The sequence below is a fragment of the Narcine bancroftii genome, chromosome 5 (genome assembly GCF_036971445.1).
Source record: "Narcine bancroftii isolate sNarBan1 chromosome 5, sNarBan1.hap1, whole genome shotgun sequence".
NCBI classification, from domain to species: Eukaryota; Metazoa; Chordata; class Chondrichthyes; order Torpediniformes; family Narcinidae; genus Narcine; species Narcine bancroftii.
In genome coordinates this window covers 153,420,594-153,438,359 of record NC_091473.1, presented here as the reverse complement: position 1 = coordinate 153,438,359, position 17,766 = coordinate 153,420,594, and the positions used below count along the sequence as shown (strand labels likewise).

Below are 17,766 nucleotides of genomic sequence, written 5' to 3'. Positions count from 1 at the left end.
GACAATGAAGGGGGAACACAGTGGATTAGAGTGGGCTTGGTGAAATGATGTGAGCTGGAGAGCTGCATGTCTCTAACTTACTCACCTTGCAACACTGAGGTGGTGAAATTAGTGCTGCAATGACCCTTGGCTTTATTGAATCTTGGAGTTATACAACTTTAAATCAGGCCCTTCAGCCCATCCAGTCCAGGTTTCCCAGTGGGCACCCACCACATTAATCTGCCAGCTCTTTTCCACTAACCCTCTGCCCCTGGGCCATTTGAGTTCTGGTCTACATTTGTCTTAAATGCTGTCAACAAATCTGTTTCCACTGCTCACTATGTTCCAAGTCCTCACCCCTCTGGGTGTAAAAGCCCCCCCCCACAAAAATCCCGTCTAAATCTCTTTTTGCCCCCCAAAATCTGATCTATAGTTTTAAGCACCCCCTAAATAAGAGAATTTTCCAGCAGTCTAATCTACATGGTTTATATATGTTTAATCATGACCCCTCTTGACCTCGAGGGAGAACAGACCCAGCCTCTCCTGTAACTAAAGTTCTCCATCTCAGGTAAGGTCCTGGGGAATGTCCTTGTCACCCTCTTCAATGCATCACTGCCTTCTGCAGTATGATGACCAGAATTATATGCAGGACTCCAGCTGAGGTCTGACCAAGGTTTTAAGTTGGGGCAGAACTTTTCTGTTGTATTTAATGGCCCTACTAATAGAACAGCAGAGGAACAGGCCCTTTGGCCCATCAGTCTGTGCTGGCCATGATGTTTAGTTCTACAGCATTGAAATGAGCCCATCACATGGCCGGAGGTGGGTGTCCATCCTCCAGCCTGGTTGACCCTGGTTGTTTTTTTTCCAGGCGTTACGGTACACGGTGTGCTCGCTGTGGCAGACACATCCACGCAACCGACTGGGTGCGGCGGGCCAAGGGGAATGTCTACCATCTGGCGTGCTTTGCCTGCTTCTCCTGCAAGCGGCAGCTGTCCACAGGCGAGGAGTTTGCTCTGGTGGAAGAGAAAGTGGTTTGTCGGATACACTATGACTGTATGCTGGACAAACTCCACAGTGGTAATGCTTTACTGGGGGGATGTTGGGGAGGGGAAGCTTTGAATCTTTTCACACCCCTGGTTCATGAGGTTGCCACCCTGGAGTCCACAACTCTAAGTGAATTTTATGGAACTCTCCAAGATTAATGCACCTTGGACACTGTCCCTGTCACCAGTGGTGCTTGACTGAGGTCTGTCCAAACTAGGCAGGTCCTGGCTCTGAACAAACTGCCACTGTTGAGCTGGATAATTCTTGGCTAGAAATATTTTCCACTTGATAGTTGACATCTACTTTTAATCATTCATAGACACAGTGTGGAAATAAGCCTTTTGTCCCAAGCTATCCACACCGACCACCATGTCCCACCCACCTACATTTGGCCCATATCCCTCTGAACGCATCCTATCAATCCATCTGTCCAAATGTTTCTCAAACATTCCAGCAAGTACCTGCCACAGCCACCTGGTCATTGGGTTAGGCTTTCATGACCGATCCAAATTTTTCTTGGTGCAGGTGAATTGCACCACTGCAGTCCAAACTTTGGGGGGGGGGGGAAGGGGTGGTGTGGGTTGGAGTGCTCTGGGGGCACCGCTGCAGTCCAGGCTGGTGGGGAGTACTCTGGGGGCACCACTGCAGTCCAGGCTGGTGAGGGAGTGCTCTGGGGGCACAACTGCAGTCCAGGCTGGTGGGGGAGTGCTCTGCGGGCACCACTGCAGTCCAGGCTGGTGGGGGAGTGATCTAGGGGCACCGCTGCAGTCTAGGTGGGGGGGGGGAGTGCCCTGGGGGCGCTGCTGCAGTCCAGGTGGGGGGGGGAGTGTCTCTGGGCACGTTGCTGCAGTCCAGGTGGGGGGAGTGGCTCTGGGGGTGCTGCTGCAGTTCAGGTGGGGGGAGTGGCTCTGGGTGCGTTGCTGCAGTCCATGTGGGGGGAGTGGCTCTGGGGGTGCTGCTGCAGTTCAGGTGGGGGGAGTGCTCTGGGTGCGTTGCTGCAGTCCATGTGGGTGGAGTGGCTCTGGGGGTGCTGCTGCAGTCCATGTGGGGGGAGTGGCTCTGGGGGTGCTGCTGCAGTCCAGGTGGGGGGGGAGTGGCTCTGGGCGCATTGCTGCAGTCCAGGTGGGGGGGGAGTGGCTCTGGGCGCATTGCTGCAGTCCAGGTGGGGGGGGGGAGAGGCTCTGGGGGCGCTGCTGCAGTCCAGGTGGGGGGGGAGTGGCTCTGGGCGCATTGCTGCAGTCCAGGTGGGGGGGGGAGTGGCTCTGGGGGCATTGCTGCAGTCCAGGTGGGGGGGGGGGGAGAGGCTCTGGGGGCGCTGCTGCAGTCCAGGTGGGGGGAGTGGCTCTGGGCGCATTGCTGCAGTCCAGGTGGGGGGGGGGGGAGAGGCTCTGGGGGCGCTGCTGCAGTCCAGGTGGGGGGAGTGGCTCTGGGGGTGCTGCTGCAGTCCAGGTAGGGGGAATGGCTCTGGGGGCACTGCTGGAATCCAGGCTGGTTGGTGGGGGGGGGGGAAGTGATCTCTGGGGACCATTGTTGATGCAGAGAGTTGGAGGGGGGAAGCCCAGGTCTGGGGTGATCGGGCGCCAGCAATTTCATGCCATTGCTTTTCTAAGGTAGGTATGCAAACTGGGGACAACTGCAGGCTCACTTTGTGCTGTGTAATTTGCTACTGGGATTGTGAGATATTTGAGGCATCGAGGGTATGAATGGATACAGAGATGCAGGAGAGGGCAGGGGGCATGAATGGCCTTCTAAGTTTAATGAAGCAAAATGTATAACTGACGGGGCAAATTTTGAAATGAATCTTAATGTGATGGAGGAAAAGATGCTGGTACCTGTACTGGGAAAACTCTGTTCGTTTCGGTTTCACTGTGGAGCTGGTTCAGACTTTCTGTTCTGTTTGCTTCTTCTTTGCACTGCCCCTTGGTCCAGGCGCAATTTCCATGGGGAACAAATTCAAGTACATTCTGCCACTAGTCTGGGGTTGGTTATGTCCTTCAGAGAAGGAGATTTGCTTTGCGTGTCTGATCTGATCAGCAGGCTCCGACCAATGAAGCTCTCCTCCAAAATAGCCCAGTGAGCCTTAGAGTTCAGTGGATAATGGGGATGGAAAATTTTGGGTGTCCTGTAATGTCCACCCTCTGAATAAAGAGGTATTGGCAGGGGACTGTGGAAATGTACCTTTTCATCAGAGATCTATATATTTTTTTCTGAATGTAATTTGAATGAAATCTACTCCAATCTGGGTTTTGTGGAACCATGGAAACTTTAAGTTGAATTTGTAGTCTCCAACTTTACATTTGTTTGGCTTGGCAGAATGTTTATTCGAAAAAGTGTTTTTAATTTCCAGAACTTGGATGGGAAATAGGAACCTGAAGCAGCAAAAATGTGCGCTAAAGCTTCTCTGAACAAGTGAATACTTTTTGATGGCTCCCGACTAGAAATGAGGGCATTTTCTTGTCCAGTGCAACCCAGGCTGCAAGGGTTTGCTGACCCTCAGTGAGTGAATGGAACTGGTTGCAGAGCTGAAGAGATCTGCGCAAGATTCACTCAGTCTGATTTTCGGGCCGAGGTTAAATGGGGAAGTTTGCAGACGTTGAGGTCGAGGGCCATACACAGGTGCTGACGAAAACTCGGCAGGTCGCGCAGTGTCCAAGGGAAGGAAAGGGTGACTAAAATTTTGGGCCTGTTGGATAGGCCAAGGGGACCAGGCATGAAATGTCTGTTCCCATCTGCTTCCTATGGATGCCCCACAGCCTGCTGAGTTTCTTCCACATGTTTGTGCATGAGAATTAGCAAAATTTTTGAGTTTGAATAAGTGGTGAAAGGGCAGGCTGAACCTCTTCAGAGAAGAGCAGCAGTTGACATTTTGGGCTGATGGCTTCAGATTGCAGCATTGTAGGAGAACATCTTGTGTAGTCTACAGGAGGTCCAGGACATTGGAAGGACGGTACAAGGGCACCAGGGTTGCATATTGTGACGAGGGAATCTTGCGATGGACTCGTTACTTGGAATAGAATGGCAAAGGTTTTTCAAATGCTCGGTTTGAGATAACTGAATTCTTGCAGGACGTGGAATCAGTATGGAAGGAACGATTCCTGCAGAACAAGACATGAATCAACCCAAGCCAACAAAACGTGCACGAACTAGTTTCACAGCTGACCAGCTCCAGGTAATCACTTGACAAGAATTTATTTGTGTTCTACCTTGTCTACTTTAAGAGCATGTGCTTTTCTGTGGCACTATATTAACACATTTCAAGTGTAATTAGTTATGTCAGAAGTTCAGCAGGTGGTCGTGACAAGATCATCTGGTTTGTGTGAACCTCAAAGCTGCTGACTGGCGTTTGCGATTTAAAATTTGGAAATTCGGGAGTTCAGATGAAATTGAGGAGAGAACGAGTTGATGTTTCAGGAGTAGAGTTGGACATAGTAGCGATCGGAGTGCCATGGGGAGGACTTCCTGCCAGTGTGAGTCTGGAAGGCCTTTTGACTTCGGGGCCAGTTTGACAGCCTTCCAGACCATTCTGTTCTCCTTTTCAACCTGCCCTTTCCCCCAGGGGTGGTAGCTAGTAGTCCTGCTGGAGGTGATGCCCCTCATCAGCAGGTACTGACGTAGCTCATCATTCATAAAGGATGAGCCCTGGTCTCTATGAATATAGTTGGGATACCTGAACAGGGTGAAAATGGAGTCTAGGCCCTTTATGACTGACGAAGTGGATGTTTCTGGACATGGAATGGTGAACGGGAAGCGGGAGAACTCATCAATGACAGAGAGGAAGAAGGTGTTCCTGTTTGTGGAGGGGAGAGGACCCTTAAAATCAACAGCAGTTTGAAGGGCCTGGATGACTTGATCAGGTGCACCTTTGTGGGACGGTAGAAGAGTGGCTTGCACTCTGCACAGACCTGGCAAAACCTGGTCATTTCCCTGAAGTCTTCCATGGAGTAGGGCAGATTGCACGCCTTGATAAAATGAGCCATGCGGGTGACCCCTGGATGGCGGAGCCAGTTATGTAGAGACTGAAGTTGGCCGGTGTGTACGGAGCCACAGCTTCCTCTGGATAAGACATCTGAAGGGTCATGAAAGGCTCCTGGCCAATCGACAATGTCATAATTGTAGGTGAAGAACTCAATCCTCCACCTAGCAATCTTTTTATTCTTGATTTTTCTCCTCTTGATATTATTGAACATGAATGCGACTGAGCTCTGGTCAGTGAGGAGCGTAAATATTCTACCAGCCAGGTAGTGTCTCCAGTGCCTTATGGCTTCTACAATGGCTTGAGCCTCCTTTTCCACAGATGGGTTTCAGAGCTCGTGGCCTTGTAATGTCTGAGAAAACAATGCAACCGGCTTGCCTGCCTGGTTGAGGGTAGCAGCCAGGGCTACATCCAGAGCGTCGCTTTCTGCTTGGAAAGATACATTCTTTTCCACTGTGTGCATGGCAGCTTTTGCAGTGTTGTTCAGGAGGTGATTACAAGCCGTTTGGGCTTCAGCTGAGAGGGGGAAATTGGTGGCTTTTAAGAGAGGACGAACCTTATCAGTGTATTGAGGGATCCACTGGGCATAATGTAAGAAAAACCTTGGGCATCTCCTTAAAGCCCTTGTGATCCTGGGGAGGGGGAGCTCTAATGGGGTGCATCCTATCGGGATCAGGCCCAATGATGCGATTCTTCACCACGTAGCCAACGATAGCCAGGCTTTTAGTCCTGAATACCCTTGCTAGAGTTATAAGTGAGTTTCAGGGCTTTTGCTGTGTGGAGAAAACTCTGGAGGTTGGCATCGTGGTCTTCCAAGGTATGGCCACAGATGGGGACATTATCGAGGTAGGGGAAGATAGCCTTCAACCTATACCCATCCACCATTCTATCCATCTATCTCTGGAAGACAGAAACCCCGTTAGTGATACTGAAAGGGACCTTTTGGAATTGGAGACGACCGTTAGCCTCAAATGTCGTTGGAATGGATCGGCAGCTGGTGATGAGCAGCTTTCAGGTCAATGGTCGAATAGACTTGATACTACATGTCCGAAATTTGAGGGAGAGGATATGCAACCAGGAGTGTGTACCGATTAATAGTTTGGATATAGTCAATTACTATCCTGGACTTATTTTCCCCTTTTACCACCACTACTTGCGCTCTCTACGGGCTGGTGCTAGGTTCGATGATACCTTTGAAACAGACGTTGTGTCTCAGACTTTAAGAAATCTCAATCTGCTGTGCTGAACCTCCTGCTCTTGGTAGCAATAGGTTTGCAGTCTGGGGACAGATTCAGAAAGAGAGGTGGGGGGGCGGGGTTGGGGTCGATATTCAGTGTGGAGAGGCTGCATGTGGGTTCTGATTTTAGGGGCCCTCCGTTCCGAACTGTTACGGGAGGACGGGACCAGAATACTCCAAGGTCACACTTTTAAGGTGATACAGGAAGTCCAGACCCAACAACACCAGAGTGCAAAATTCATCCATAATATACAGGCGAAATTTACAGAATTCCCCTCCCACCCCCTTCAAACAACAGATGTACTATACAATGTTGTTGAACTCATAGAATGTGAATGAGACACGAGGAATATGTGATAATTAGAAGGATCCATCTTCAGGTTGTATTTTTGTACAGTCCATGGGTCTATGAAGTTTTCAGTAGAGCCCGTGTCGATTAGGCATTTAGTGGAACGTCCGTTTACCTTCACTGCCACTATGGAGTTGCTGAGCTGGTGAGGTCTGTCCTGATCTAGGACCATCGAGGCTAGGACCCGGAAGACTCCAAACTCCTCACTCGAATGGCCCCCATCATCCTGGGCTGCCCTATGTGGGTAAGTTGGCATCAACCTCGTGGCGCAGAAAGATGGCCGCCCTCCTTCCACTGACGATGATGGTGTCGAGTTTGAATTGGAGTCACGGTAAGATGTCCGCCGAGCCTTTTGTGCCATTTCCTCACTGTAGCACAGCAAGTGGGTTCGGGTGAATTCAGAACAGATGGTTTGGGGCTGGAATCTGATCTGGGAGCGTTGCAGGCCATGCTTTTCCCAATGCCCTTTCTTACCACAGCTGGAACATGCTGAGTTTTACCTGAGCAATAAGATCAGGGATGCTGGCTCTTGCCACAGACAAAGCCCTCCCTAGCACGGGAAGTGGCAGCTGTTAAGGCAGGGGCAGTGGGAGCAGCTGGTCCTTGGAAGGGGTCACCTGGGTGAGCGAGCTCGCTGGCTTCAAGGTAATGTACTTTGAGCAGTCGCTGCTTCATGTACCTAGAGCAGACCCCCACAACTAGTGTCCCTGATCAGTGCTTCCTCACGGACGCGGCATGTAGCTGCTTTGTACCTGAACTTCTTGGCAAGTGTCCACAGATCCAGCAGGTAGTCATCGATGGTCTCTCCTGGCCGTTGATGTAGAGCAAGTCGGTGTCTCGCTAGTACCTCGTTCTGCGACTTCAGGTACCGAGTCTTCAATGCCTCGATAGCAACGTCATACGTAGAGCAGTCCCGGATGAATGCATACCCTTTTGATCCTACTCTCGAAACGAGTGCGGACTTCCTGAGTTCATCGGTGAGGAAGAAGTCTCTGGTTGTGTTCAGCTAGGCCTGGAAGCAGTGCAGCCAATAGGTGAATTCCTCGGTTGTGTCTGGGGACAAAGGGTCCATCAGCAGCGTACCTGGCTTGAGCAGCGCTTCCATCATTTAGGGAATAAGCTCATAAAATTGTTGCGTGAATAAAAGCTCTCATGATTAGAGGGAGAACAAATGGTTTTATTAGCTTATAACTATGGGTAGGATCTCACAGTCATCTTCAGAAGGGTTCTGGGTTTAGGCGGGAAACCAGAGTCGTATGTGGGCAGATGGGGGTGGGGCCGGCCATCACCACAACATGCTACCAGTGAATGCCAGTTCACTGCAGTGGGGATGGGCTGCCACCTTGAATCAGTGCAGTCCTCGTGAAGGTGTTGGAGAGTTCCAGCATTGGTGCCTAGTGATGAAGGAACAGGGAGATATGTCCAAATCAGGGTGGTCCTTGATGGGGGTTGCGGCTTAGGAGGGGGGAGGGTGCTAAAGTTTCCCAGCTTGGTGCAGAACATCATCAGATGGTGCGTACCAGTGGACCACAGGTCCTTTGGCCCATGATGTTAAGCCACCCCATACAAACCTACCCCACAACAATCTAATCTTTTCCTACTTTGCACTCTTAACTTTTTCTTCCATCCACGAGCCTTTTCAATATCCCTATTGTATCAGTCAGCACCAGAACTACTGACAGTGCATTCCATCCACCCATCACCCCATGACCTTAAATAGATGTCCTCTGGTATTGGGCATTGCCACCCTAGGAGAAAGATGCCAGCTGTTCACCTGATCTATGCCCTTCATAATCTTGCACACACATGTTGGGGCACCACTAATCCTTTGTCAATCCAAATAGAAGCCTTTCCTCATGTGCTCCAAACTGAGCAACCTTGAATCTGAGGTTTTTCTTCAGGCTCGTAACCTCCTGCCTGACCCAGGGAAGAGAGATTGAATGGGTGCAATGGGCCCTTTAATGTGTTGTTAGTCGCTGTGCTGCAGGTGGCTTGAGTGAAAGTTTAGGCTGGCAGACAAGGTCTGGATGAGGTGGGCTGGGTTGTCCAGGATGGTGTCAAGATTCATGGGTGTTTCCTGACAAGTGGATGAGTGTGGTGCTATCAAAAGCAAAAGGCTAGGGTACTGAAAGATGAGACAGCATTCCAGAAATATTCAATAGGTCAGGCAGCATCTGTGATAAGAGTTGGCACTTGGAATGACCAGCAGAGGAAAGCTGGAAATGGGTTGCACTTGAGGGAGGGAGAGCGGGTATTGTGCAGGAGAGTTCAAGGAACAAATTTAAGGTGAGAAGTAAGGGGTTTGAGAAAGACTCATGGGAATAATTTCAATTGAGGTATCTGCATCTGGAGTGAACTACGAGAGGAAGCTCTGGAAAAGGGTAGAATTTATCACATACAAAGGACATTTGGACGGCAATAGAGGGATTAGAGATGGGTTTGGTCAGCTGGGGGGGGGCCTGCCCAGAATGCGGGCTTGCTCAGCTGGGGGGGGGGCCCTGCCCAGAATGCGGGCTTGGTCAGCTGGGGGGGGCCCCTGCCCAGAATGCGGGCTTGGTCAGCTGGGGGGGGCCCCTGCCCAGAATGCGGGCTTGGTCAGCTGGGGGGGGCCCCTGCCCAGAATGCGGGCTTGGTCAGCAGGGGGGGGGGGCCCGGCCCAGAATGCGGGCTTGGTCAGCTGGGGGGGGGCCCTGCCCAGAATGCGGGCTTGGTCAGCTGGGGGGGGCCCTGCCCAGAATGCGGGCTTGGTCAGCTGGGGGGGGTGCCCTGCCCAGAATGTGAGCTTGGTCAGCTGGGGGGGGGTGCCCTGCCCAGAATGTGGGCTTGGTCAGCTGGGGGGGGGTGCTCTGCCCAGAATGTGGGCTTGGTCAGCTGGGGGGGGTGCTCTGCCCAGAATGTGGGCTTGGTCAGCTGGGGGGGGTGCTCTGCCCAGAATGTGGGCTTGGTCAGCTGGGGGGGGGGTGCTCTGCCCAGAATGTGGGCTTGGTCAGCTGGGGGGGGGTGTGCCCTGCCCAGAATGTGGGCTTGTTCAGCTGGGGGGAGCCCTGCCCAGAATGTGGGTTTGGTCAGCTGGGGGGAGCCCTGCCCAGAATGTGGGTTTGGTCAGCTGGGGGGAGCCCTGCCCAGAATGTGGGTTTGGTCAGCTGGGGGGAGCCCTGCCCAGAATGTGGGTTTGGTCAGCTGGGGGGAGCCCTGCCCAGAATGTGGGTTTGGTCAGCTGGGGGGAGCCCTGCCCAGAATGTGGGTTTGGTCAGCTGGGGGGAGCCCTGCCCAGAATGTGGGTTTGGTCAGCTGGGGGGAGCCCTGCCCAGAATGTGGGTTTGGTCAGCTGGGGGGAGCCCTGCCCAGAATGTGGGTTTGGTCAGCTGGGGGGAGCCCTGCCCAGAATGTGGGTTTGGTCAGCTGGGGGGAGCCCTGCCCAGAATGTGGGTTTGGTCAGCTGGGGGGAGCCCTGCCCAGAATGCGGGTTTGGTCAGCTGGGGGGAGCCCTGCCCAGAATGCGGGTTTGTTCAGCTGGGGGGGGGGGGGGCTCTGCCCAGAATGTGGGCTTGGTCAGCTGGGGGAAGGTGTCCTGCCCAGAATGCGGGCTTGGTCAGCTGGGGGGAGGGGGCCCTGCACAGAATGCGGGCTTGGTCAGCTGGGGGAAGGTGTCCTGCCCAGAATGTGGGCTTGGTCAGCTGGGGGGGGGGGCCCTGCCCAGAATGTGGGCTTGGTCAGCTGGGGGGGGCCCTGCCCAGAATGTGGGCTTGGTCAGCTGGGGGGGGGGCCTGCCCAGAATGCGGGCTTGGTCAGCTGGGGGGTGGGGCCCTGCCCAGAATGCGGGCTTGGTCAGCTGGGGGGGGGGGCCCTGCCCAGAATGCGGGCTTGGTCAGCTGGGGGGGGCCCCTGCCCAGAATGCGGGCTTGGTCAGCTGGGGGGGGGCCCTGCCCAGAATGCGGGCTTGGTCAGCTGGGGGGGGCCCCTGCCCAGAATGCTGGCTTGGTCAGTTGGGGGGGCCCCTGCCCAGAATGCTGGCTTGGTCAGTTGGGGGGGCCCCTGCCCAGAATGCTGGCTTGGTGGGCTGGGGGAGGGCCCTGGCCAGAAAGCGGGCTTGGTGGGCTGGGGGGGGGGGCCTGCCCAGAATGCGGGCTTGGTCAGCTGGGGGGGGAGCCCTGCCCAGAATGTGGGTTTGGTCAGCTGGGGGGTCCCTGCCCAGAATGCAGGTTTGTTCAGCTGGGGGGAGGGGGCTCTGCCCAGAATGTAGGCTTGGTCAGTTGGGGGAGGGGCCCTGCCCAGAATGCAGGCTTGGTCAGCTGGGGGGGGCCCCTGCCCAGAATGCGGGCTTGGTCAGCTGGGGGGGGGCCCTGCCCAGAATGCGGGCTTGGTCAGCTGGGGGGGGGGCCCTGCCCAGAATGCGGGCTTGGTCAGCTGGGGGGGCCCCTGCCCAGAATGCGGGCTTGGTCAGCTGGGGGGCCCCTGCCCAGAATGCGGGCTTGGTCAGCTGGGGGGGCCCCTGCCCAGAATGCGGGCTTGGTCAGCTGGGGGGGGGCCCTGCCCAGAATGCGGGCTTGGTCAGCTGGGGGGGGGCCCTGCCCAGAATGCGGGCTTGGTCAGCTGGGGGGCGGCCCCTGCCCAGAATGCGGGCTTGGTCAGCTGGGGGGCGGCCCCTGCCCAGAATGCGGGCTTGGTCAGCTGGGGGGCGGCCCCTGCCCAGAATGGGGGCTTGGTCAGCTGGGGGGGTGCTCTGCCCAGAATGGGTGCTTGGTCAGCTGGGGGGGTGCTCTGCCCAGAATGGGTGCTTGGTCAGCTGGGGGGGGGTGCTCTGCCCAGAATGTGGGCTTGGTCAGCTGGGGGGGGGGTGCTCTGCCCAGAATGTGGGCTTGGTCAGCTGGGGGGGGTGTGCCCTGCCCAGAATGTGGGCTTGGTCAGCTGGGGGAAGGTGTCCTGCCCAGAATGCGGGCTTGGTCAGCTGGGGGGGGGCCTGCCCAGAATGCGGGCTTGGTCAGCTATGGGAAGGTGTCCTGCCCAGAATGCGGGCTTGGTCAGCTGGGGGGGGGCCATGCCCAGAATGCGGGCTTGGTCAGCTGGGGGGGGGGCCATGCCCAGAATGCGGGCTTGGTCAGCTGGGGGGGGCCATGCCCAGAATGCGGGCTTGATCAGCTGGTGGGGGGCCCTGCCCAGAATGTGGGCTTGGTCAGCTGGGGGGGTCCCTGCTCAGAATGTAGGTTTGTTCAGCTGGGGGGAGGGCTCTGCCCAGAATGCGGGCTTGGTCAGCTGGGGGGGGCCATGCCCAGAATGCGGGCTTGATCAGCTGGTGGGGGGCCCTGCCCAGAATGTGGGCTTGGTCAGCTGGGGGGGTCCCTGCTCAGAATGTAGGTTTGTTCAGCTGGGGGGAGGGCTCTGCCCAGAATGTGGGCTTGGTCAGCTGGGGGGGCCCATGCCCAGAATGCGGGCTTGGTCATCGTGGACCACATAACTACTTACAGCACAGAACAGGCCAGTTCGTCCCTACTAGTCCATGCCATAACAAATTCCCACCCTCCTAGTCCCATTGACCAGCACCCGGTCCATACCCCTCCAGTCCTCTCCTATCCATGTAACGATCCAGTCTTTCCCTAAATGTAACCAATGATCCCGCCTCAACTACATCTGTCGGAAGCTCATTTTACATCTCCACCACCCTTTGTGTAAAGAAATTTCCCCTCATTTTCCCCTTATAATTTTCCCCCTTCAATCTTAAACCATGGCCTCTAGCTTGAATCTCCCCCACTCTTAATTGAAAAAGCCTATCCACGTTTACTGTCTGTCCCTTTTAATATCTTAAACACCTCTATCAAGTCCCCTCTCAATCTTCTACGCTCCAGAGAAAAAAGCCCCAGTCTGCACAACCTTTCCCTGTAACTCAGACCCTGAAATCCTGTCTACATTCTCGTGAACCTTCTCTGTACTCTCTCTATTTTGTTTATATCTTTCCTATAATTTGGTGACCAAAACTGTACGCAGTACTCCAGATTTGGCCTCACTAATGCCTTGTACAATTTCATCATAACTTCCCTACTCTTGAATTCAATACTCCGATTTATGAAGGCCAACATTCCAAATGCCTTCTTCACCACACCATCTACCTGAGTATCAGCCTTGAGGGTACTATTTACCACAACTCCTAAATCCCTTTGTTGCTCTGCACTCCTCAATTGTCTACCATTCAATGTATATGACCTATTTAAATTTGCCTTTCCAAAATGTAACACCTCACATTTATCTGTATTAAATTCCATCAGCCATTTCTCAGCCCACACCTCCAGCCTTCCTAAATCACCTTTTAATCTACTGTAATCTACCTCACGGTCCACAACACCACCAATCTTTGTATCATCCGCAAACTTGCTTATCCAATTCTCCACCCTTACTTCCAGATCGTTAATATATATAACAAACAATAGTGGACCCAGGACCGATCCCTGAGGAACTCCACTAGTCACTGGCCTCCAATTGGACAAACAATTTTCTACCACTACTCTCTGACACCTCCCATCCAACCACTGCTGAATCCATTTCACTACCACTCTTTGACAAGTTCAGCATAGCTAGATCTCCATAACTGAATTTGGTGAGTTCTGATAATGGGAATATGTGGAGTGGACTCTCATCCCCTGAAAGGCTGCACATCTGACTACCTGAGAGTCACCCTGACCTGCCCGTGTAGAGGTTTGTGCTCCCTGTACACTTGCTAAGTGTTTCCCTTTCCTACTTTTCCCAAGGTTCCCTGAAATGTAGGATGTGTGTGTATCTAACATGCCATCACTGGAAGAACATGCAAACTCCTCACAAACAGTTCTGCAGATCAGGATCGAACAGTGTGGGAATAGCAAACAGATGAAGATGTGTAGAAAGTGAAGGGAGGGAAGTTTAGGGGAGACATCAGGGGTAAGTTTTTTTTTTTACACAGTTGTGGGTGCCTAAAATGCCTTGCTGGGGATGGTGGTGGAGGCTGGAATATTGGGGGCATTTAAGAGACCCTTAGACAAGCACATGGATGGAAGAATAGAGGGTTATAGGGTGAGAGATTTTTTGTGTAGGAATATATAGGTTAGCACAATGTTGAGTTCTGAAGGCCTGTATTGTGCTGTAGTTTTGTATATTCTATGAATCCTGAGCTGGAAGGTAGCAGCACTAACTTTTGCTTCATCTATTTGTACCAGAGATGAAGACTTGTGAGGGTTTGTGAAACCTTGGATTTGTCGACCCCAGAGAATTTTGGAGGCAGAAATGGCTGGGTTTAAGGCGGAAATGGCTGGGTTTAAGGCGGAAATGGCTGGGTTTAAGGCGGAAATGGCTGGGTTTAAGGCGGAAATGGCTGGGTTTAAGGCGGAAATGGCTGGGTTTAAGGCGGAAATGGCTGGGTTTAAGGCGGAAATGGCTGGGTTTAAGGCGGAAATACAAATTGGGGGCTGGGAGGAAAGGTTGGGTAGGTCAGCTTCACTTGGCTCTTTGTGGGGGAGCAGGTGTGGGGATGGACCTACCCATCCATCCTGCAATCACAGAGCTTGTACTCAGTTAATAATGGAGAGAGTAAGTTCCAATCTTGTCATAGGGTTTAAATATAGTTAGTGGCATGACATTTATCATTGGGCGTATTGATTGAGAGCTGCTAGATTGCAATTAAAGTCCATGGGATTTAATTATGTCCTGCAGTGTAGGAATCTCTCATCCTTGCCTTCTGTGTTCATGTGGCTTCCCGCCCACTGCCATGGTTGGCCTGGTGAGGCATCCCACCCACTGCCCCCCCACCCATTCGAGGGTGATTCGGGATGAAGAATGTGTGCTACCTTGTCAGGGGAGGAGCAGCTCCTTCTGCTCCAGTTGCCCAGGTTCCATCCCCACTTCTGTGTGTAGTTCGCATGTTCGCCCTGTGATCACTTGGGTTCCTTCGGGCGCAGGGGGACTCTGGATTCCTCTCACACCTCCTAGGCGTGTGGGTTGGTGGGTTAATTGGCTCCAGTATGTGGATGGGATTGTGTGGGGAATAGAATGGGATCAATATATGGATATGGTTGGTAACCATCATAAACTCTGGTCTAAGATTCTGGTGCTGTAAGTCTTTGAATGATCAGATGAAATTGGAGCATTAATGGTGAAGGTATCTTCCAGAGGAGCTGGTACATGTTGGAGAGGGGCTTGGGGGGCTGTGTGGTGAGGTTCTTAAAGGACATGGGGTATCCTGCAAGTTGAGTCATGAACAAAAACATGTAGACTCTAGGTTCGGAGAACTTTGGATTTGGAGAATTTGATTGGGTTGTTTTGGAGAATGGCCAGGCACAGATTGAGGATTTGTCACTCTTTCTTGGGAAAGACAGAGGTGGAAGGGTAAGGCGATATCTTGTTGGTTGATGTGTTTTCAGTGTGCTCACGGCTGGGCCACGTTACTGCAATTTCCAGAGAGAGGAGGTCATCGTCGACACAGCTGGAAGGCAAAATATTTGTCAAAGTTTAAATTTATTGCCAGCACATGACATCACATACACCCCTAAGATTCTTTTTTCCTATGAGCCAGGCAGAATTTCTAATTACTGGTAACTAAACTGTATTCAGGAAGAAAGATGGGTAAACAAAAGAAATGTGAACAACTGTGGAAATGAAGAAAATAAATATTCAATAAATCAATAAAGTGCAGTGTTCTTAAATGACTGAGTGTCATTGAGTCTGATGGTGGAGGGGTAGATGCTGTTCCTGAACCTGGTGGTGTGAGTCTTGTGGCACCTGCACCTCTTTCCTGATGGCAGCAGCAAGAACAGAGCATGTGCCGGGTGGTGAGGCTCTCCATGACACTGTGGTTAGGATCCAGAAAGGGTTAGCACCACCAGGCTGAGGAAAAGCTTCTTCCCAGGGGCAGTGCGAACACTGAATGAACTGCTAAAATATCTCCATATGATTCTACTACTTAGATCTTCCCTCAGACCTTGAGGGAGGCTGGTGTAGAAATTGCAGGGGTTCTGGCAGAAATATTTATAATGCCTTTAGCCACGGGTGTGGGGTTGGAAGATTGGAGGGTAGCTCATGTTGTTCTGTTTTTAAAAAAAAAAGGCTCCAAATGTAACCCTGGAAATTATCAGCTGATGAGCCTGATGTTAGTAGTATGTAAATTATTAGGTATTCTAAGAGATCGGATATGCAATTATTTGGATAGCCAGGGACTAATTGGGGATAGTCAATATGGCTTTGTGCCCGGTAGGTCATGTTTAACCAATCTTGGAATTTTTCGAGGAGGTTACCAGGAAAGTTGATGAAGGAAAAGCTGTGGATATTGTCTGCATGGACTTTAGTAAGGCCTTTGACAAAATCTCAGATGGGATGTTAGTCAGGAAGGTTCAGACACTCTGTATTCATAGTGAAGTAGTGAAGTGGATTCGACAATAGCTGGACAGGAGAAGCCAGAGAGTAATGGTGGATAATGCTTCTCAGACTGGAGGCCTGTGACTAGTGGTGCCTCAGGGATTGATGCTGGGACCATTGTTGTTTGTTGTCTATATAACAGTTCATGGCATGGAAACAGGCCATCTCGGCCCGACAAGTGCACACCGGTTCACTCAAACAACTCTGCTAGATCCCCATGCCTATTCTCCACCCATAACCCTCCAACCCTCTCCTATCCATGTATATATCCAGCCTCCTCTTAATTGAAAGAATTGACTCTGCCTCAACTATTTCCTCTGGAAGATTATTCCACTCGCTGAGTGAAGAAGCATCCTCTGTTTCTTCTAAAATTTTGCCCCCTTATTCTCAACTTGTGTCCTCTTGTTTCCACCTCACCTGCTCTCAGGGGGAAGAGTCTACTTGCATCTAGTCTATCTATTCCCTTCATAATTTTAAACACCTCTATCAAATCCCCTCTCAACCATCTACGTTCCAAGGAATAAAAGTCCTAACCTCTTCAATCTTTCTCTGTATTCTAGGTATTTTAAGCCAGACAACATCCTTGTAAATTTTTTCTGCACCCTCCCCACCTTATCTACATCCTTCCTATAATTTGGAGACTAGAACTGAATGCAATACTCCAAACCTGGCCTCACCAATGTCTTAAACAGTTGCAACATCACTTCCCAGCTCCTATACTCTATGCTATGAATTATGAAGGCTAACACTCCAAATGCCTTCTTAACCACCCTGTCAACATGGGAATCCACCTTCAAGGAACCCTGCACCATAACTCCAAGATCTTTGTCCTTGTCCATTCCCCAAAGTCCTCCCCTTCACTACATATGTTCTATTTTGATTATTTTTACTGAAATGAAGCACCTCACACTTCTCTACATAGGAACAGGAGGAGGCCAAAAATGGCCCATCGAGCCTGCTCCGCCATTCAATTCGATCATGGCTGATCTAATTTATGACCTAACTCCACCTACCTGCCTTCTCCCTATATCCCCTAATTCCTCTATCATGTAAACATTTATCTAACCAAATTTTAAATATGTTTAATGAGGCAGCCTCAACCACTTACCTGGTTAGAGAATTCCAAACATTCACCACTCTCTGGGGAAAAACTATTTTTCCTCATCTCTGTCCTAAATCTTCTCCCCTGAATCTTGAGACTGTGTCCTCTTGTTTTAGTTTCCCCGGCCAGCTCAAAAAACCTTCCTACATCTATCCTATCCATACCCTTCATAATCCTATGTTTCTATAAGATCTCCTCTCATTCTTCTGAACTCGAGCGAATACAATCCTAGACAATTTAATCTTTCATCGCAAGTCAACCCCTTCATCCCAGGGATCAACCTAATAAACCTCCTCTGGACCACAATCATTATGGAGTACAATGTTAGTTAGTGTGAGGTGATCCACTTTGGCAAGAAAAATAAGAGCTGAATATTATTTAAAGGGTGAAAAACTACAGCTGGACTTGGGAGGGCTTGTGCATGAATCGCAAGAAGTTAGGTTGCAGGTGCAGCAGGTTATTAAGAAGGCAAATGGAATGTTGGCCTTCATCGCTAGAGGAATTGAATTCAGGAGTAGGGAGGTCATGTTGCAACTGTACAAGGTACTGGTGAGACTGCACCTGGAGTACTGAGTCCAGTTCTGGTCTCCATATTTGAGGAAGGATATACTGGCTTTGGAGACGGTCCAGAGGAGGTTTACTAGGTTGATCCCTGGGATGAAGGAGTTGACTTGTGATGACTTACTAGGATGTTGCCCAGACTTCAGGAA

The 17,766-nt window shown here is 51.6% G+C and overlaps 1 protein-coding gene across 11 annotated transcripts in view; it reads left to right on the top strand.

Moving 5' to 3' along the window:
* The window catches only part of lhx8a (LIM homeobox 8a), a 53,403-nt gene that overhangs the window by 22,076 nt on the left and 13,561 nt on the right, over positions 1-17,766 (top strand). For 10 of the 11 annotated variants that reach the window (XM_069939412.1, XM_069939411.1, XM_069939417.1 and 7 more), the window contains 2 exons: positions 848-1,056; positions 4,089-4,192. In XM_069939412.1, the coding sequence (XP_069795513.1) occupies positions 848-1,056; positions 4,089-4,192 (313 nt within the window). The remainder of the gene's footprint in view (positions 1-847; positions 1,057-4,088; positions 4,193-17,766) is intronic. The other variant, XM_069939418.1, reaches the window with a different exon arrangement.